The sequence below is a fragment of the Glycine max genome, chromosome 10 (genome assembly GCF_000004515.6).
Source record: "Glycine max cultivar Williams 82 chromosome 10, Glycine_max_v4.0, whole genome shotgun sequence".
Taxonomy (NCBI): Eukaryota; Viridiplantae; Streptophyta; class Magnoliopsida; order Fabales; family Fabaceae; genus Glycine; species Glycine max.
In genome coordinates, this window is record NC_038246.2 from 1,882,911 (window position 1) to 1,903,970 (window position 21,060).

Here is a 21,060-nt window from a genome sequence, read left to right on the forward strand (position 1 = left end):
TAATTTATTTTCAAAATCTCAATAAATTTTGATTTGTTTTTTCATTGGAAGGGTGTTCTTGGCTTATTGCTCTTCCCTTCCTATGCAACGTTATTAAAACTGATTATTTAGGGAAAATATTAGATTGGCAGGTCATTTGGTTCAAAGTGTATGCAAAAATGAGTTGTTGTTCATTTTTATTGTTCACTTGAAGCAACAAAGTTCCCAAAGTCCAAATTAAGGCTTGTTGCCATGGGTCATGGATAGAACTATGAACTATCACATACTCCACAATCCACATATCTGGAAAAGAAACATAGTCAAGTCATCACCATTGCTTTGCTACAGATGAAAATAGTATTGGAGAAGACATCCATGAGGCGGAACAAATTAGAAATTGTCAAAAGCTACCCCTTGGCATGTTATTGGGCTACACATGTTATAAATTTTGTAACTGATAAATCCTAGTGCCATGAAGAGAGAGTTTCAATTTAATAAATTAATTTTTATCTTAGAAATATTAAAAATGGTATTGAAAACCAAATATTTTCTAATTTGCTCAAGGACTAATCCTCAGATTCATCAAATAATATATTCGGGTTACAGGTTGACAAATCTCAGCCTTCCATTTTAAATAATATTATGTCTATGATTATTGGTTAGTTGTGCACTGTGCAGTCATATTGTTGTTACGACTTAGGAGGGATCACTGAAGCAAATGATTAAAGCTTAAGGGCTATTGTATCCTGCATCCTCACTATTATTGCATTCTAGAAAGTTCATTTCCAAATGTAAATTAACATTCCGGAATGAATTTTCTGGAATATAATGAGAGGTGTCTGATGCAATAATGGAAGTGCAGGATATAAATGCCAAGCTTAAGGCATCAAACAAACACAGCCAGAAAGCTCACAAAACAATCATAACTAAGGTCATCTACAAACTCAAAAAAAGAAAGAAAGAAAGAAAAAAAAATTGTCTACAAACTGGCACACAAAAAACACAACATGCAAATCAGCGTAGGTTAAATATAATGCACACAAACAACCATATATACAATAGATAAAGGAACTTAGCTGTACAAAATAGAGAAGCAGGAAATCTATAGTCGGTATTTGACCCGCATTACTGTTTGTGCAATTGCAATCAGCAGCACGACTGGTTATCATCTGCCAAATAAAAAATAGCAACTTAGTAAGGTTGACAAAATAACAAATCATATGCATGATTTGTTTATAAAGAGACTTTAATATTAATTGATAAAACCATCTAACATACTAGGAAATACTCAACTACAATCAATCCCTAGATCGATAATCATGTTTATATTAACATCTAGAATAACAAAGACTTAGAATTACCTAAACATGCAGATCTCATTGAATCCATTAGCATTACATGTGTAAGGAGAGAAATGACCTCTATTCCACAATGACATCTTTTCTTAGTGGAGGAAACTACATTGCAAGTGTGGAAAGAAACAAATGTATCTTTGTGTGTTAAATCATAATAGGCTCACTCACCTATCACATTAAGCCCACATAAGCCACACCAACATGTGATGAGAGCCAATTTATGTTAGATCAATTTCAACATCAAAACCAACACAATTCAAGAATCTAAGTTTTTAAAAGAAAAGGGGAAAAATGGAATTAGGAAAGAAATGGAAGAAAACACCACAATTCTTGCAATAATTGATGAGTGCAAGGAGGATTTGCTACTTGATTTAAGCAATTCAATAAATTCAAGATTGAAATCAAATAGTTCATAAGAATAAAAGAGGGAATTCTCTCACAAGCTTCAAGCTTAATTTCAAATGAATCAAAGTTGTTTATAAAGTCAGCATATTGCCTATTTATACTAAGAGCCTAAAGAGTTTTCAAGACCCATTTCTAAAAAGTCCAATATAACCCTAATACACCACTAGAAAGTGGCACATGAAATAAAAGATCTGTTAATGGTTTCACACACACAACTAAAGAAAGAAACCCAGCAAATGGCCCAAATACACAAATTGGTCAAATTATCAAATGGCTTACATTAAGTAACTTTAATTCTAAGCCATATACTCCATGCTCTCCAAGTGTTTTGATCTTCCTCATATGCTTCTCTTCAAGCCTCTTGGACCTTGACCTAGTCAATGGTCCCTTCAATTCATGTCCTTCATCTTGTTCTTTAATCTCACAAAGTCTGACCATAGGTAAATCTGTATCATTCCTTCATTCTTGAAACTAATTTATCCTCAAATTTTGAATTACAAGTACCTACAACATAAGGGGACAAGTCACTAACATTAGACTGTTACTACTGTCATACTCAATTGCCAACTCAATCTTTTATGCATTATCATTTAAATGTTTCAATACTTGAAATGAATCGTCCTCTTTATCTTGAAGTTTAGATTTCCTCTTGGAATGAAATCAATCATTTCTCAAATGTACCCAAATCCAATATTAGATAATTAAGTACGAAAATCATGATAGATAACTTTAGATTTAGCCTTTTTACAAGTACTTATCAAGCATTTATCACAAATTTTATACACATCATTCTTTATATGTGGCAAAAAAATATGCTTATTCAACAACTTAATGTCTAAATTAGCAACTCCAAAATACTTCATCAAACCACCCTCATGGGCTTATCTAACTAAGAACTCTCTCGTTGATCCTTTAGACACAAATAATCTCCTATCTTTAAAAGGAAAACCATCACACCTAAAGAACACATTGTGAACCCCCTTTTCAATAATGCAAACAATATGTATTATATGTTTAGAAGTTTTTTTTACCACAATAATGATCTTATCCAATTTAAATATGATATATTTTTTGGATAATACTCATGACCTACTAAAAAAGTTAATTATAAGTTAAATGTTGACTTTAATAGACATGTAATATAATATAACGTCGGAAATGAATTGAGTTATTATTAAGAACAACAACATGACAATGAGACAAAATAATTTATTATGAATTTTGATGGTAGTAGAAAAGTGATATAATGAAAATAAAACAACTTATCAAGGTCAAACTAATAATAGAGTTGAAGTATTTTATAAATAATTCCAATTTCAAATCATCATCTAATAAAATGAACAATAAAAATAGTTCATGACATCACTTTCATGGTGGTAAGCATCATATTAGTTTTTTTTATACAGATTTTTATGTATGTTTTTTTTAATCTTCGTTAAGTTTTTTTCTTTCGTTAAGTTTATTTAGCAAACTCACTTCTTTAAATTATGTTTGGTTTTTTTAGAAATAGATCAGATTAAGCCCATAAGCTTCATCAGGTTTGAGATCGTGGAATTCTTATTTTGCTGACAAAAAAAAAACTAGATTTTTATTTTATTTTTTTATAAATACTTTTCGTGTAAATGTATTGATGGAGTATACTCAAGCTGTTAGATTGTGAACTATTTTGTAAACTAAATACAACTCCGTACATGTTATGTGTATGTGGTGAACATATGTGTGTAATTTGTTCAATTCACAGAAAATTTTAAAATGCAAACTTATATAAAATGAAGTACTACATAATAAGCTTAAAAATGAGGAAAACATCCTCATCTCTGAACTTTCATGAATGGCATAAAATGGGTCATGACAATGTAATAAAATACGAATTTCTACGTTATATGCTAGTATTTTATAACATATAAAGTACACAATGTTATTATAAAACACGAATATCTAAATTACATGTTCTTTTATAACTTATAAAAGACAAATATTAGAAGATCAGTTGACTAAACTATACTAATTAAAAAAAAAGAAATATTTAAGCTGAAAAGAGGGATAGAAACTAAAATAATTTCTCAAAAGTTAAAAGTTATTTAAAAAAAAATCCAAAACCTTAAAAATAATAATATAGAGACTCATATTTGATTGGCACCTCAATAATTTTGACTCTAGAACAGCCACCAAACACAGTGTGACCACAGACTGATCTGTCAGGAGAAGGCATTAATTTGAAATAAAACTTTCTACTTTGGGATTCCGACCGTTACGCCAAAATTTTTGTCTTGACATATTATTAGCTCTCACACTCCCATAGTGACAACTCACGCCTCTCCCGTATTTATTTGCCAAGTCATAATTTTCAGAAGGACCTGTTTAATTAATTAATGCATTATTTAAGCACTAATTTTAGTGATAATTCGCAAGCAATGCACACAATTTTCATGGTGGCAGCGGGGTCTTTGACTCAATTTCAATCTGAGTTGTACTTGCATTAGGCTCAAGGCATAGGGTTGATTCTGAAGTGTAAAGGACACGTGTCACGACTTTACAGGTGGAAGCTCTCAAATGAGACAAACAAAGAAATTCAAAACCGAAAACAACATCACTATATTAGTATCTTGCTCTGCCTGAACTCTACTTCTACCACACTAACTCAGGTCAGTTCTTCTCTTTCTTTCTTTCTTCTTCTTCGTAATTCTCATTTTCATTGTTTTCTTTTTGTCTAAATCATAATGAAGTCTCTTGGTTTTGTTTCATTTTTTTTTGTATGTTAATGTTTCTGTTATTCATTTTTAGTTTGAATTTTGAAAGTTTCCTTCGGAAGGAAGTTGCATAGTTCGGGGAAGTTTATGTTTGTTTGTAACCGTGTCTGGTGCCTTGTAAATGACGATGTGGCGGTTTTACTGTCTCAGTCAGTGCAATTGTCCTTCACGCTAACTTCATATGTTTTTTTTTTTCTTTTTCATTTTTGTATTTTATGATTTTAACTTTTATCCACTGTTATTTTTACTGTAATTATCTTCCCTTATAACATTGCTACAAGTATTGCTTTATTTAATTTAGTGACTAAGACGTGCTAATTGTTTTTGTTAGTTATTATCTAATGATGATTTTTCGATCTTTGTTTGGGGAATTCGAGGTTATCTTTTGTTATTTTACTCAATGTTTTTTCATATATAGTAGGCTCTTGGTGTTGGTGATATCAAAGACCCAGAGGATTGCTGAAATGATGAACAATCAACCATCGCAGTGGTGGTGGCTTGAGAACCACAGCAACACTAGACGATCCCCTTGGCTTCAATCCACTCTCACTGGTACCCACTATCTTTCTCTTATTATTGGGTAAAAAAAATTGTTGTGTACTTATTTGTTTGAGAATTAAACCGACAAAAATTAGGTACAAAAATTTGACAAACAAGTGTTAATACTTGATTAGTTGAACAGTAAGTTAAAAAAAATAATATTTTCAAGATTTTGCTGAACCACGCTGTTTGTGCCGCTTTGACGGTTTTCTATAATTGAATGGTTAGTGAAAATTAGATGCACGAAAAGTCCATTCTCTTAGTAGGTTGTGCCTTGTTTTTCAAACACATTGAATTTGGGAAATGAGTAATGAATTGCCATAACTAAATAACCACCAACTGGTCTCATGGGTGCTGCGACGGATTGATTTTAGAGGTAACGTTTTTCATGGCTATCATGCACTCAGTGATGTTTTTGATTACATGAAGATTGATGGTGTGTCATGTGTTACCCACCTACCCTTATAATAAGGGCATAATATTTGAATGATTTAGTAAGGGTCACCAATCATTCTCTGGTCCTTTGTCATTACTTTTGCGATTTGTTAAGTATTTAGACATATAATTCATTCTTTGTGGCCGATTAAGTTTCGGACCCACATGTGTGTCTCTACATAAAAAATTACTTGAGAAAACGGACCCTTTTCAAAAGAAGATACGAGTGCTTAAAGTATAGAAAAATCAAAAGGTTTTGAGCCTGTTATTATTTCATGATCAGTGTTACTTTTCAAAACTTTTTTCTCTTACTACCTTTTGACTTGTGGCCCTATGCATTTGTTATCTAGGCTTTTTTGTTAATATGTAGTTTAATTTAATAATGAAACGTGATTTCATTGTGCTGTAAAAGGTTAAGTGATGTGTTTTTTTTATGGCAGAGCTAAATGAGAAGACCAAGGCAATGTTAAAGCTAATTGAAGAAGATGCAGATTCCTTTGCCCAACGTGCAGAGATGTATTACAAGAAGAGACCACAGCTTGTGAGCATGGTTGAAGATTTCTATAGGACACATCGTTCATTAGCCGAGCGGTATGATCAAGTCACCGGAATTCGCCAGCAGAAGACAGGAGGAGGGGGATCACCTTTTTCTCCACTCAAGCATCATCAATCAGAGAAGTTGATGAGTTATGCAGATGACAGTTATGATAGCTATTCTGAGAGTTTTGATGTAGAGGAGTCTGTGGAATCTGAAGTTGATGATCCTGAGCAAGAAGAGGAAGAGGTTACCAAATTTGATAACTGTACAGAAGAGGAGGAAGTTCAGTTTGTAGTTGCTAATGATGAAGGGATGAGGCAGAGGAAAGAAATTGAGAGACTTGGTGAAGAGAACAAGGATCACAAAGATCAAATTAAGGAGAAATGTAACATTCATGAAGTTGTTATGGTGTTGAGGGAAGAAATAGAAGGACTCAGAAAAGAGACTAGAGTGCAGAAAGATGAACTCAGCCAGAAAAGCATCATTTGCAGTGAAGTAATGATGTTGAGGGAAGAAAAAGAACGACTCAGAGAAGAGAATAGAGAGCAGAAGGATGAACTCAACCAGAAAAGTATTTGTGGTGAAGTAATGATTTTGAGGGAAGAAATTGAAGGACTCGGAAAAGAGAATAGAGTGCAGAAGGATGAACTCCACCAGAAAGATATCATTTGTGGTGAAGTAATGATGTTGAGGGAAGAAATTGAAGTACTTAGAGAAGAGAATAGAGTGAAGAATGATGAACTCAACCAGAAAGGTACCGTTTGTGGTGAAATAATGATGTTCAGGGAAGAAATTGAAGGACTCAGAAAAGAGAATAGCGTGCAGAATGATGAACTCAACCAGAAAGGTACCATTTGTGGTGAAGTAATGATGTTGAAGGAAGAAATAGAACGTCTCAGAAAAGAGAATAAAGTGCAGAAGGATGAACTCAACCAGATTTGCGGTGAAGTAATGATATTGAGGGAAGAAATAGAAAGACTCAGAAAAGATGAAAGAGTGCAGAATGATGAACTCAAGAAAAAAGGTACCATTTGTGGTCAAGTATTGATGTTAAGGGAAGAGATAGAAAGAGTCAGCGAAGAGAATATGGTACAGAAGGACCATCTCAAGCAAAAAGACCAAGAGAAAATAGAGGTGATTAGACACCTGAGTTTAGCTATAGATGTGCTGAAGCAGGAGAATGTAAAGATGAGAAGCTTCATTGCTAAAGAATTCACCAACAAATGGAAGAATCCATTTGAGTTTAAAAAACTCATGGGATCTTTATCGGTGAAGTTGTTTAATGGAAGGAATCAACCTAGTATTGTAGCTCTCTAGATATGGTTCAGACATCTTATAAAGATGTCTTTGTACATATTTTGGGGACTTGCTCAAGTAACCAACAAATCTTGTATACAGTATATATTCCTAATCAGAGAATCCTAGTGGAGTTTCCTATACAACTAGTTAATATTTTTATACATCCTTCGTTAGCGAGATATGCATATTCCTGTTGTCAAAACTTTTTATTTGTTATATCTATATTGTAGCCACCCAATGTGCCCAACTTCCTTTTCACGCCAAAAATGCTTTCTCCTATATAATAATGCTAAGTGCCCACGTTGCAGGGTCACTAAAAGGTTCTTTTCTGCAACATCAAAGTGATATGTGGTCCTAACTCCTAGGGGAAGGCATTTGTGATTCAATCAATTGGCTCGGCCAATGGCCAAATACATAATATGTAGGAGAATGCCCCTGCATGTCCTGAATTCTACAATATACTGAAAAATGAAAGATAAATGTAGCATATACTAAAAATAATAAAAGAGTAAAGCTTAGACACCGCAAGTTTCCTATTACATTACATCTCCTGAACTGATATAACTTGAAAAAAATTTATCCTCAACTGTTATTTCTACACTCAAATAATCCAGAATACCACATAGACACATAAAAATGTTTACAAGTCTTAATGTCTTGGAACATTATACTACCATAGCACTTCAACTTACACAGAACAGTTAATGCTGTCATAACATGCTTCCAAAACATAACCAGAAACACCAACATCTATCTCTATTCACATGCCATGAAGCTGCATTATGCAAATTATTACCAGAATGGCAAGATGTAAAACTGAATAAACTGGCAGAGATGCACCCTTGGAAGATGGGGCCATAGCTGGCATAGACTCTGAAGGTGGAAAAGCCAAAACTGACCCTGGACTATTGGTGACATCAGGGTTGGGAGGGCTAGGACTAGAAGGAATTGTGGGAATTGAAGACTCTGATGGAGAGAAAGCAGAACCTCCAGGAGTTGGAAACAAAGGCTCAATATCTGGTGACATGGTAGGAGAGTAGTATAGAGGGGCACCTGGCAATGTTGTTGGTGCTGCTGAGATGGTTGAAACATGCATGCTTTGTCGAGAAGCAGAGGCCAATGATGAACAATTGCATGCCATTAAGGCCATGAACATTGCCAAGAATGGCCAAAAGGAAGCCATAAATGATGGCAAGATATCAATCAATTGTTTTATGATGAACTCACACTTGATAATGAATGTGTCTCCGAGAGAAAACTGCTCTAAGTTGGAGAGTGGTGAAACTGAGGAGGTTCATCATTGAAGTACATAACTTTAAAAGGGTCTATACACTCTACAGGAAGTGGTGGTGGGCTCCAAATGCTAGTGGCAGTTTGATCATTGGAACCTTTTTTTATCTTACAGCTGCACATCTGCATGCTACAAGACAAAGTTGATAAGTGAATTACCTTGTGGAGCACATGAACATTAGGTGTCCCCTCGCAAAAAAATAAACATAAGAAATAAGAAGAAAAATATAGATGGATTACTACAAAAAGTTAGCATACCAATTACTAGGAATATGTGAGATTTAATTTTCCCAATTTTTTTTATCTGAATTTTACTTTTACTTCCTTTATGCATGTCCCACCTATTTTCTAGAGACGCATTAGAGGGCCACTTATGTGCTCCACCATAGTGCCCTTCACAGAGTCCACGAGATAAGTTCTGAGTCTTAAAATAAAAAATAAAAAACACTGAGAAAGAATTCGGGGAAAAGAAAAATTTAAGGACTGCAGAAATTCTTAGGCATGAAGTAAAGTACGTTTGGCCGATTCTAACTTCCCTCTAAATCTTCAAATCAAGCAAGACAATTTATTTCACTCGAGTGAAATGCAGATAAAAGACTGCTTTATTGACACATAATGAATCATTAGAAATGTAGAATGCAACCCAGAACCTTGAATATTAAGGAACTGGTTCCTTCTAACTCTGGATAGAAATCCAAAAGAATATACTGGTCACTTTTTGTATAAAATACGAAATAACCAAATGAGTTTAATTTTATTGTATGTAAAAATTATTTATAAAATCACTCAATTATGTATTGTAATATTATTAAAAGGTGTAATTCTTTGTAATTATTGTGAGAATCAAACATTTGATTAATGTGGCAATATAATTATTAAGTAATGATTACAGTGGCATAATTCACTATATTATTTTACAATTTCAATTTATTTCACCTATCCAAAAGAAATGGCTTTGGGGATCCTCAACATGTCAGTTGTCAGCCAAACTGTAAAAAAAATTCAAAGTAGTCCCACAGAAAAACCGTGCATACGAGTATGTACAATAATAATAAATAGGCCAAAGTAGAAATGGTTAAGTAGTATGGGAATTGTTCGTGCTTTCATGCATTGCACATCTTGTTTAATTTTGGTGGTTTCTTGGGTAGGTCAGTTGGTGCTATTTCTTCCTTGTGAACTTACTTTGTCATTGACGGACAGCACATATGAAACAAATATTTGTTTTTGATTGTCGGGTAGTACTATAGGCATCACCCTCCTTATTTAATATCATAGACTTTGAGACATTATAGTGTGAATGGTAGGGACTAGCAAGGAAATTTCAAACATGGACACCAAAATGCAAAGATGGTGGTGCCACTCCTAAGTAACTTATAGTGACAGCTCACTTCACACCAACTGCCACTCAGATTCTCTTTATTAATTTACGTTCAAGTATGATTATTGGTCCATCTAATCAACAGGTTGCGATGACCGAGTTGGTCTAAGGGCCAGATTAAGATTCTAGTCCAAAGGTTCAAATCCCAAAATGATTGTTTTTTTTTTTTTTTCTTTTTCGTGTTTTGCACTTTTGCTGAGAAATGAAATGTTTAAATATTCAGATTTTGACCAAAAAACATATTTTATCACGTAATACTTCACTGTCCACTCTCAATTTCCGTTACCGCAATACACCAATTCTTTTTCAGAAAAAATAAAAGTAAAATATCCCTATTACAGTGGCAAAATAAGTTTCTGTAATTCTTTGAAAAATTACAAAAAAAATGTAAATTGATTTGATTACATTTTCCTCTTGTGACCTTGTCCAAACAAGAATCCGTTCAATGTTAAAATTGACATTTTGCTTCTTTTTAGTTATGCCAATTAGCTTAATTTAAACAAGATAATGAAGTATAAAATCTTCAGCAAAAAAAAAAAAACATGAAGCACAAAATATGCATGGCCAACACAATTAATCTCTATGCATCCCAAACAATTTAATTTATAACCAATTCAAATGAATCAAACCAGAACAAAAATTTAAAATTCCGAAAGACATGGAAGTTCATTCAAGCTGAGTACTACTAACTTCATAAATGTTACATTGATTCCATTTAACTTCAATCAGAACAAATTTAAAATCAATGTATTGTAAAATGTTACATTGACTGCATCAAAGGCGTATGCAAGTCACTCCTATGTGCACTATTTCCTTAAAAATACAGAATGCTCGTTAAAAATTTAGACATCAAACCTGAATAGATTATTCAGGTTTATTAAATGTAGAAGACTGACACGAAAGAATAAAACCTACTGGAAAAAATAATCATGAACTCTCTTTCCTATGGTCCTACGCATTTCTAAATTCAATTTAAATAGATGGCTTCTAACATGCCCCCATGGTAGCATAATGTGTTCACATCAAGGTTGCCCCATACTGTTGCTGCACTTTCTCTGCAGCCCAAAATTGTGATCACTTGCTTCAAATGCTGACGCTATGAGAAATTTCACACTGATAACTTCAGACACAAGTTTCTTATGCCCAGAGTAGTCCATCAGGGCCAAATTCATAATTTGAAACCGGGCTATCACCAAATTCCTCGTCTGCTGGTTGGTCACCTTCTACTTCTAGTGCATCCACATATGGTTTCAAAAGATCAGACGATCTTTCAGATGGGATTCCATAATCACTCAGTACGGAGGGTGAAGCAGCGGTAACAGATTCTTTCTCTAAAACAGCTACATAGCTATCTTCAAATTCGAAACGCAGATACCTGTCTTTGCATGCTGAGAAAGAGAAAAGTAATGGAACAATCCTGAGACATATTGTAAAAGAAAATGAATGCCCAATAGATAAAGAAGGTAAACAACTTACAATCAATGAGGTGCGCAAGGTGATGAATGTTTTTAATTCGAGTTCCATTGAATTTTACAACCTGAAAAAAAATCATTTTGCACAAACATACATTAAGTATTGGGCATGTAGGAATCAATCTTACATCTAAAAATGACTTGCCTGCTGATTGCCCATATCTTCATAACCTATGTTGACTTCATTTGCCAATACCTGTCAATCAGTAAGAAGCAAAGCAAAATTATACCACATAAAGCAACTAAGCATCTGATTACAAAATGCTAAAAAGCTATGACATTGTTGAATAAATGAATAAGATGAAGGTAAATAAAAAAAGTAAATGCCGTATAAAAATTATAAGAATACAATCAAGCAACATATGCATAGTTTTTTTTGAAGAAATCCAGCACTCAACCTGTGAAAGAATTACAATTTGCTCCCCTTTAAACTTTGCCAATGAATAACGTGCCCTTGCCAATAATTTTAGCTGGCCAAGGAAATAAAACAAAACTCAATCACAAACTATTTAGATTTCAACTTTTTGCTTTAAGGTTAACCCATACAAATTCAGCACTTACCCCTATAGAATCTTCACATTCTTCCCTGCCAAAAGTTTCATAATGAATGAATTAAATACTAACTCACAACACTCAACTAAAAAAAAGAAGGAAAGAACAAAACACTGTAAAGTCTGCCAAATATATAATAAATACAACGTACTCAATCAATGGCTCTGAGAGGGGTGTGAACACTAAACCAGCAATTATTAAATAGGAAGGCTGACCTTCATCAATGTGATAGGGAACCTTGAAGAGAGAGAAAAAAGAAGTTGCAAAACAAATAGCATCAGATCAATAATATCATGAAATTGATTGATACCAAAATTCAATGATATATCACATACCAAATGAACTCGTGAGTTTAAAACAACTTTAGTTTTTATTAATGACCCTGCTCTGATGATACCAAGCTCTGCAGTATCACCTGCAAATCTGTATAACACCATTACTCTAGGATTCAATTTTATGAACATCAATGGCCAACAAAAGCAAATGCCAAAGGCTCTGAAACTTGCTTCATCATATTATCAAATGAAACCCAATCAGAAGCTGGACAATAAACAACCTAATGAGTATATCCAATGTAGCATGCATTAAATGATCTTTGCAGAAAAATTGTCAAGTATTATATCCTCAAGAACCACAAAATTTAAAGTTGCAATCACGTTAATAACACAAAAATCTGGGGAATGGTTAGCAAAGTATCTAAGGGCAGCCGTATATAAGAGGTTGTTTGGTTTGAGAAAATATTTTCTGTTTTCACTTTTAATTACAAAAAATGTCACCTTATTTTCACTTTATTTTCTGTTTTCAAAAGTTTGTATAGAAAACAGTAAAAACAACTTTTTATTGTTTCTGTTTTCATGTTTGTTTTACTATTAAGTAAACAAACTTTTGAAAACAACAAATAAAGTGAAAACAAGGTGACACTTTTGTAATTGAAAATAAAAACAGAAAAAATCCGAACGTTCATGTATCACATGATAAAATGTATTTAATTTCATGGGCATTAGAATCCAGGAAGTTGCATCACTTATTAAAATCCTAGGGAATAGTCTTCACTATTCCATAAACAGATGATATGCAGAACCTATGTACTACATTTTACGAGAATAAGAAAAGCTTTTCAATTCATTCTCTAAATTCTCTCTCACTAAATTCTCCCCACAAAATTCAGCAATTGCCAAGTTGAAAGCTCACAGATGTAGTTTCTGTATAAAATTTATTAGCAAATTTAGTATGATAATACTGAAATTAAGTGAAAAACCATAAATCAAATGCAGATTTTAATTTGTGAGAATGAAACCATTACTTTTGACTAATGAGGAAGTGGAAGGCAATTCGCTCATTTGATCTGAATGGGACTGTTCCTTCACTACCAACACGAACATCATCAAAGCTGACAATCACATCACCCTGCAATGGCAAGTTTGATCAGAAATGTTAATGCCTTGATCAATGGGTTTTAGAGAAGAAGAATTCATATGTAGCACCCAAGGGTGAATCTTCTCCTATATTTTACTTTTTAAAATGTTAATGACAAAATTATGAGAAGTGATTTCTAAACAAGGACGATAAAGAAGACACACACACAGAAATTGACAGTTTAGACACCTCATGGATAAGAACTTTCAATTTTTGAACATAATCAAATTTTGTGATGATATCTAGACCCCAAAGCTAGCTCATCCTTTTATTTCTGACAAACACATAGCATTTCTTAAATTTTCCAGTCCCCTTTATTAGACCTTCATTATGAAAAAATCAAATGAACTAGGCATTTAAACATTCTACTAGACTGTAGAGAAGCCTAGTAGAATGTTTTAGAGGAATGATTCAATGTTTTAGTTGGCTGTCTTCTCATGCCGTTCAAGGACAATATCTTGCAAGTTAAAATATCCACATTACCTCCTTTAATACATTATTTGCATCAGAAGTTGGTTCAACTCTACGTACCAATACACCCTGCAAATGACAATGTGAAATATCAAAATTTAATGCCATGAAATTATTGTTGAAACTATAGGGTTTAAGCATGGGTGAAGGAAAAGACAGAAAAAGAACACTCAGAACAAGATTTTGTCAATATGGTGTGTGCACTGTGATTATGTGATACAAAATACCAACTCAACGATCTTATTCATATTAATAATTAGGTCATGTTCTAGTGTAGGCATTTATGAAAACACCAATATTCAAACAAATCATCTCCTTGCATAAGACAACCAAATTTGTAGCATAAGACCATACCACTGAAGGTTTTAGCCAAAGACATACATACCTCATTAGACTGTACTTTCAACCATGCACGTAGTGCAGGATTCTCTAGCTTCTGTATAAGTACTCCAAGGCAAGGGAAACCTAGGAGTAAAAATATGGTTTGAGACTGTCAGTATAGTTTCCATATTAAGCTAGATTAGGAGGCTTCATTCATGAAACACATGATATGATTTCTGAATTCTGAAATACAATAGTGATAAACTTTTTTTCTGGTATCTGGATACAAAGTGGAAATACAAGATTCCTGTTTTGTAGGGCATCACAAGAATACACACTTGGACTGCAAAGATGCAAGGAAATTTATATGTGCACACAAAACAGAACAAGTGTGAAGGACATTTTTATGCGGTCAAATTGGCAAGTAAAATTGATGTGTGTGCACAGGGTTTTAAACTTTATCTTATAACAGTATATATGTTTTGCAGAAGTGTAATTTTGAGTAGCATATAACTACTACCAGTAAGACATTTTCAGAGAGATATCAGAGATGGTCATACAAAATGATATCACATCACACAAAACACTGAATTTCCCCAAGCAGTATGATGCAATGTCTGTAGCAAACATAGTAATAGAGATAACCTTGGAAAGTTTATGGGAAAAGGGATAAACATGTTTGTGTAGTAATTGTTTCCTTTGGCAGTTATTAAGGTAGCTATGGATCTGAGTTTTTATTTGTGTTATTTCTGTCTTTATGAAGTTATTGAGGCAGTTATAGAATGTTGTGACAGACTGACAGTTAGTGTGTGATGCATAATACGTATGGAGCTGGGATGTGGTTTATTGATTGGATAGTTTTATTAATTGCTGTATGTACAAGGAGGAGACACCTTGTCTGGGGAAACCCTGTGTTGCCTGTCTTTTACAGTAAAAAAATCAGATTGTTTCCAGTAAAAAATACACAATTCAGTGTGCTTACTCAAATAACACATAGTGACCTGCCAAATCTATCAAATATAACCATATTCTAGAAGAGTTTCTTACCAGTATACCTGCCATTCCTTTCATAGTCGGTCAAAAAATGAGATACAACAGTTGTAGGAATCACATATCCAATATTCTCAGCCTCATCAGATCTGAGGACCTAGAGGAAATGTCACATAAGAAAATGACCCCAAAAAAACAGACAATGTAATGAAGTTTCTTATCAGTTAGCACAAGATACACATATTATGATATGTCAAGAACCAACTCTCCCAGAAGCTTAAGCTGTGATGGCTTGTGGAATGGTTTTACATTTCACATGCCCCCTCATGTAATAGGTTTTGGGTTGGAAGTGTGGAAAATCTACAGGCCTAACATACCTTGTGCTAAACTTCAACTTTTTATCTAGACGAATGGAGGATAACAAAGATTGATCCCCTGACCACTTGGCAATAGAATCTCTAATACCACATCATAAACCCACTTCTCCAAAAGCATAAATTGTTTAGGCGAAGGCTCATGAATAATTTTATATCTAACATCTAATGTAATATTATTTCTTAATTAACAGAACTGAAAAGTGCTCATTCTCTCTAACAAGAGTGTTTTAATTTGTCCAAGATCACAAGTGTGTAATAATTTTCATACAGAGCAGACCTTCCATAGAAAAGTATACAAGCCAAGTAATGACACATCAACTAATTGCAGGCCAAACAATATACCTGAAATGCTACTCCAATGCACTCCCCTTGGTCATTGAATGCCGGGCCTCCGCTATTACCTAAAATTTAATAAGTCCGAGTTTGTCAAGAAGATATTTCAATGATCGGTGGCAGTTACACTATATAATAGGAAAATATAGAGTAGAGAACTTTTTTTGCCAGAGGCATATTATTTAAACTACTTCAAGACATACTGACCAGGATTTATTGCTGCATCAATTTGAATGCCCAACAAATCAGATGATCCATGAGCATATGATGTGACCTGGTTAAAATTTATTTTTCAACAACTGAGCACTAAAATCGTAAACCAAAAAAATTGATTGATTTCACATAGATGAAATGGTAAATTTTACATTCAATTCGATATATCAAACCTCTATACGAGATACAACTCCCTTTGTCACTGAAATTGTGTCTCCTCCAAGAGGATATCCCACAACAGTTACAGAATCCTTCAAGTCAGAAACAAAGCATAAATAAATTTCATTCTGAACCATTTAAACAGAATATATAAGAAAATTTATACTTGTTATGGGTGATGTGAAAACATTAAAGTCTAAGAGCATTATACACCACTATCCATAAAAACTAAAAAGCACAAATATGTAGAGTATTTAATAAGGGAAAATAATGAAAAAAAACTTTAAATGCTTCATAGGAATTGTAAAATGCCTTATAAAAAGGACCATCAATTCCTTCTAGATGGTGCCTTATATTAAGGACCAGAGGGAGTATTAGTTATCCATTTCACTTTGACTTCATTAACAAATCACCTAACTCCTTTCTTTAAGGAAAAACTACAATCAAGAAATACCAAAACAAAGACAATTTTAAACCTGAAGATGTGGCAAACGTCCTAATCTGAGGGGTTCCACATCTCTCCAAAACTCCTCACTTTCTACTGAAAGCAAGGCTATATCGCAGTCAACACCTCTGGCCAAAACCTGTACATTCCATTGATTCCATCAATTAGTAAAGTAATATGTGAACATGTGCTAAATATTGATGTCTCAAAGCCTTTCCTTGTCAGTTGAATATCATCATTTGGTAAAAAAAAAAAAAAACAGAATACTTAATACTACTTTTATATTTTTGTCACAATAGGGTTTTTTGATGATTGTTTATATGATTTTGAGAATTGAGATATATGAAATAAAGGTCTTAATCTTATTAACAAATATGTACATTTTCCATATCATCAAAAATTTTAATAACAATCAAACAGATGAATCGACAAAATATGTCCATCAAGAACTAACTTTTCTGAATCATGAAAACCATTTTATTTGTCTTACTGTTGTTAAATTCTTGAAAAGAATTATTGCAAGTTAGCTGAATTGCAAAATTAGAACCCATAAACTTATAAGGGCTTGCACCACCCTTACAAGTTGCAATTGCGTGTGACTGACATCAACTTATACTTTCCTAAATTTTACCATTTATAATAAACTTTTACCCATGTAAGGATGATGTGTACTCTAAATTTGATACATTGATTTTTTTTTAACTTTGTATAACTTAGAATATAAACCCAATAAATAACAACTTTTCCTGCACTTACAAATTTTAACAAACTAATTTTGTGATACATTTTGTTGTTGATACTCTCTGGTTTTAGCGTGATATCAAGGATAAATGAGATAACCTACAGAGCCAGATATGTCAAGCAAATTGTTCTTTGACACCCAAAGTTTGAACATATAATAGAATACTGAGAAAAAACTAGGGCAATTCCTTTGCAGGAAACACACCTTAGCCACATATTTTGAGTCATCCCCTCTTTTCTTGACTTTGACCTGCAATCATCCCAAGGAAATGGTAACAATTGAATCTCCTTAACTTGCTTTACACATCACACCATACAAATAATCAGATAAAGTAGAAACATTAAAGGATACAAACTTAAAGTTTTAGTTTTATTGGGCATGTTATTCATAGCTCAGATCTACAAATTTGCAATGTGATAGTACTTAACACAAGTTATTGAGCCAAAAGGCATTGTCAATTTCCCAAACAAAGACAAGTTCTATCAATTACATCTTCTACGGTTTTTATTTTCTTCAATCTGAAATATCGTGAAATTGACTTATTGAGGGAGCGTAATAGTAAGGTGTTGCTTCGTAACATGGTCACCAGTTCAAATCTTGGAAATAGCCTCTCAGCTTGCAGAGTAAGGCTATGTACAATATACTGGAGATGGGATAATTCAGGAAATTACCTGTGTATCATGTTCCACGCAGTGTGCATTCGTTAATAGTTTCCTATCTCCAATCATAAATGCACTGCACAAGATGTGGTCTGTAAGATTACAAAATAAGAACTCTTACTATTCTACAGTCAAGGTGTTCAAAATCTTGCCTTCCAGTACTTGTGTATTGTCTCTGTTTTTGCCAAGGAAGTGAATAATCTGGGGCAGTATGGGTGCAGTATACCTAAAGATGGTATAGGAACAAGATATTTTAACAAAGACAAAATGCATACAAGAGCAATGCAAATAAAAGCATTCCATAACAATATTATACCAAATTAGCATGATGATGATTGCTCATTGTTAAGAATAAGAGATACTGTTTGAAGACACTGTAAAGGGTAAAACTATAGGGAGTATATAAAAGAGTCTATGTTGACAGTGAGGTGTCAAATCATATTATGATTAAATGAATGATAATTCAGAAACTTGAAATCATTAAATAATCTAAAGACATCCAAGAATGCTCCCCAACAAGGACATGAACCAGCCAGAACAAGTACACACAAATAGAGGCATGAAATAAATAAGATTTTTAGGGTTTGGAATTTGAAATTTGAGGTGCACTTCCTCCAAATCCAAAGGTTTGAGAAAAAATAAAAATAATTCTTAACCATGAATATAAGAACCACGGATATAAGAGTTGAACTTCACCTTCACAACAGCATTAAGGAAAGCCGAATCTTGTAAAGCACTCGGTTCAACCTGAAATTATATGATTATTTGAAGTTAGGAGAACCATGCAAGGAGAAATAATCAGTTTGGCTGAAGTATCTATTAAATACCACCAGGAAAAAGAATTGCCACTTTCCTAGAATATGTCCTTTTCTAATATTTGTTTTAAATACCTCTTCTGACAGTATATCCATCCCCTCATTTCTCCGCCACAGTTACAGGGTGGCATACTGTGCCTACAATGGGACATTACTCTTTAATGGCCAAAATCTTAAAACTAAAAGTAAAGAGAAGGAAAATTCCAGAGGAGGGAATCTTGATATAGGAAACCAGTAAATCATTATTCCAGCAAATGTTAACTAAACATACTTTAATCAAAACAACCATTTGCGTTTTGTAACTACAATATGCCAATTACTAACACACACCAGTGGAAGTTTCCCCTTTCCCAGGTTGGGACTCAGGAGGCAAGCCATCAGCAATAGGAATCAAATTCAAGACCTATTTGTCAATGGTGTTCAGTCCTACCAGAAGAGCCAACTCTCATTCCCCGGCACATTCATATTTTCAATTCAATAATCAGGTATGCAGCACAACCGCAAAAAAAACAAGCTTTTATGTTTCCATAACACAAAATAGTGACTAAATTTGGACACCATGTTTGAAGCACCTCAAACTTAACTTCCTCAACACAACAAGATACACTACTACTAGGGTATGTTTGAAGGGGAGGGAGGGAGAATTCTACCATCCAAACACACCCTTCCAGTCCTGAGCAGTGAAACCTCAGTTCTTACATGTCAATGCAACCACATAATTCACTGCGTAGCCGCCACAACAACACCTTAAAATGTTCAAAGCAGATACATTTAATCTATTTCAGCATTAAAAAATAAAAAGGGTAGGCATGTTAGTGTACCTGCTGGTCCTTGGAGTCGAAGATAAGGTCCTTATTTTTCCTTTGAATGCCAAAAGGTTTAGAAGAAGAAGTTTGTTGGGGTTCGAGCACATTCCCTCTTGCAGGTCTTTCATCTTTTGACTGCTTCTTCTGCCCAACACCTTCCTTTTGTCGATTGGATTTGGAAGAAGAAGAAGAAGAAGAGGAAAGTCGGAGTGGGTAATTATTATTGTTATAGAAAGAGGCGACGATGGGTCTGTGTCTGAGTGAGTAGCGGAATTTAACTGTGGAGAATAGAACAGAGGATGAGGAAATGCAACTCGTTAGTGCAACCGCCATTTGAGTTAGAGTTCAGTGTTGTTGTTAATGTCTTATCCTCTCTCCCCAATCCTATCCTACGTCCAAATCATTTTAATTTTGCATTTCAGTCTTCCACTCTTTTCATCTTTTATCGTCTTCATGTAACCAATTATTTTGAGCGTTTCTTTGTTCTTAAAACTTTACCCTATTTTCTCTACTTTTATGCGCAGAAAATTATTATAAGTAACACATTCTGTTTAGCACACTTTTAATCTTAATTAAAATTCATTGAAACATATAAAAATTGTGCGAGTCTCTTTTTTTTTATTATGTTTTTTTAATTATGTGTGTACAATGATATAATAAAAAAGTTTTAAAAAAAGTTATTAAAAATGCCTATTATATTGAAAACATAAAAATATTGATAATTTACTTTTTAAAGTAATTTAAATTATTTTATAAGATTATTTAATACTCTTATTGAACGTATGTGAACACACGATGAAAAACTTCCTTCAATAATAAATCTTGCTGATGATATTGTGAATTTAATAAATTTAAATTTATATAATACGCATAGCGGCATAGGAAATTAGAAATAGCCTTGGCAAAATTTCATCACCCAAAACAAAAAGAAAATTGCTTGTTGGTACGAAATATTTGTGTTTTCGTGTGAATTGTTTCGTTAGCATTACCCAAAAAAAAGAAGAGATGGGGCATTCCGAGAATTGAACTCGGGACCTCTCGCACCCTAAGCGAGAATCATACCACTAGACCAAATGCCCATTCATGTTATCTCTTTAAATATAAAATGTTTAATAAGGTGGTCAACACTCCATAGCACTATCCCAGTTACACACATATTTAATGTCTTTATTGAGAACTTTAATATTGATTTTACAGAGTTAAACCTTGAATGTTTACCATTTTAAAAAATAATTTTCTGCTTAAATTATTTTTTGTACCATAAATACATTTCTATTTTTTAAAATTTATCTTTAAAACAGTAGAATATAATACTTTAAC

The 21,060-nt window shown here is 33.4% G+C and overlaps 3 protein-coding genes and 1 non-coding gene across 5 annotated transcripts; 1 reads left to right on the top strand and 3 right to left on the bottom strand.

The window, feature by feature from the left end:
• Positions 1-4,223: 4,223 nt before the first annotated feature.
• On the top strand, positions 4,224-7,498 carry LOC100798645 (protein NETWORKED 4B). Its single transcript, XM_014762902.3, has 2 exons — positions 4,224-5,041; positions 5,905-7,498. The coding sequence occupies exons 1-2, from the start codon at positions 4,831-4,833 to the stop codon at positions 7,317-7,319; spliced, it is 1,626 nt and encodes a 541-aa protein (XP_014618388.1). The 5' UTR covers positions 4,224-4,830; the 3' UTR covers positions 7,320-7,498.
• Positions 7,499-7,760: 262 nt separating this feature from the next.
• LOC100527115 (uncharacterized) lies at positions 7,761-8,581 on the bottom strand. The gene has a single exon (NM_001248197.3). The coding sequence runs from the start codon at positions 8,482-8,484 to the stop codon at positions 8,062-8,064; it is 423 nt and encodes a 140-aa protein (NP_001235126.1). The 5' UTR covers positions 8,485-8,581; the 3' UTR covers positions 7,761-8,061.
• Positions 8,582-10,659: 2,078 nt separating this feature from the next.
• Positions 10,660-20,175, bottom strand: LOC100799166 (protease Do-like 2, chloroplastic). Of its 2 annotated transcripts, none has more exons than XM_003536846.4 (20): positions 19,756-20,175; positions 18,816-18,866; positions 18,272-18,345; positions 18,132-18,195; positions 17,665-17,709; positions 16,750-16,857; positions 16,288-16,365; positions 16,109-16,175; positions 15,911-15,969; positions 15,249-15,348; positions 14,266-14,345; positions 13,893-13,949; positions 13,297-13,400; positions 12,329-12,416; positions 12,145-12,230; positions 12,003-12,027; positions 11,840-11,911; positions 11,587-11,637; positions 11,446-11,506; positions 10,660-11,357 (listed from the first exon to the last, which is right to left on the bottom strand). In XM_003536846.4, exons 1-20 carry the CDS (start codon positions 20,071-20,073, stop codon positions 11,107-11,109), a joined length of 1,839 nt encoding a protein of 612 aa, XP_003536894.1. In that variant the 5' UTR covers positions 20,074-20,175; the 3' UTR covers positions 10,660-11,106. The 2 variants fall into 2 exon arrangements, with proteins under 2 accessions (XP_003536894.1, XP_040862206.1); XM_041006272.1 differs by lacking the exon at positions 19,756-20,175 and adding an exon at positions 19,585-19,667.
• Positions 20,176-20,747: 572 nt separating this feature from the next.
• On the bottom strand, positions 20,748-20,819 carry TRNAP-AGG (transfer RNA proline (anticodon AGG)). Its single transcript has one exon. It is a non-coding gene; the product is annotated as a tRNA-Pro (tRNA).
• Positions 20,820-21,060: the final 241 nt, after the last annotated feature.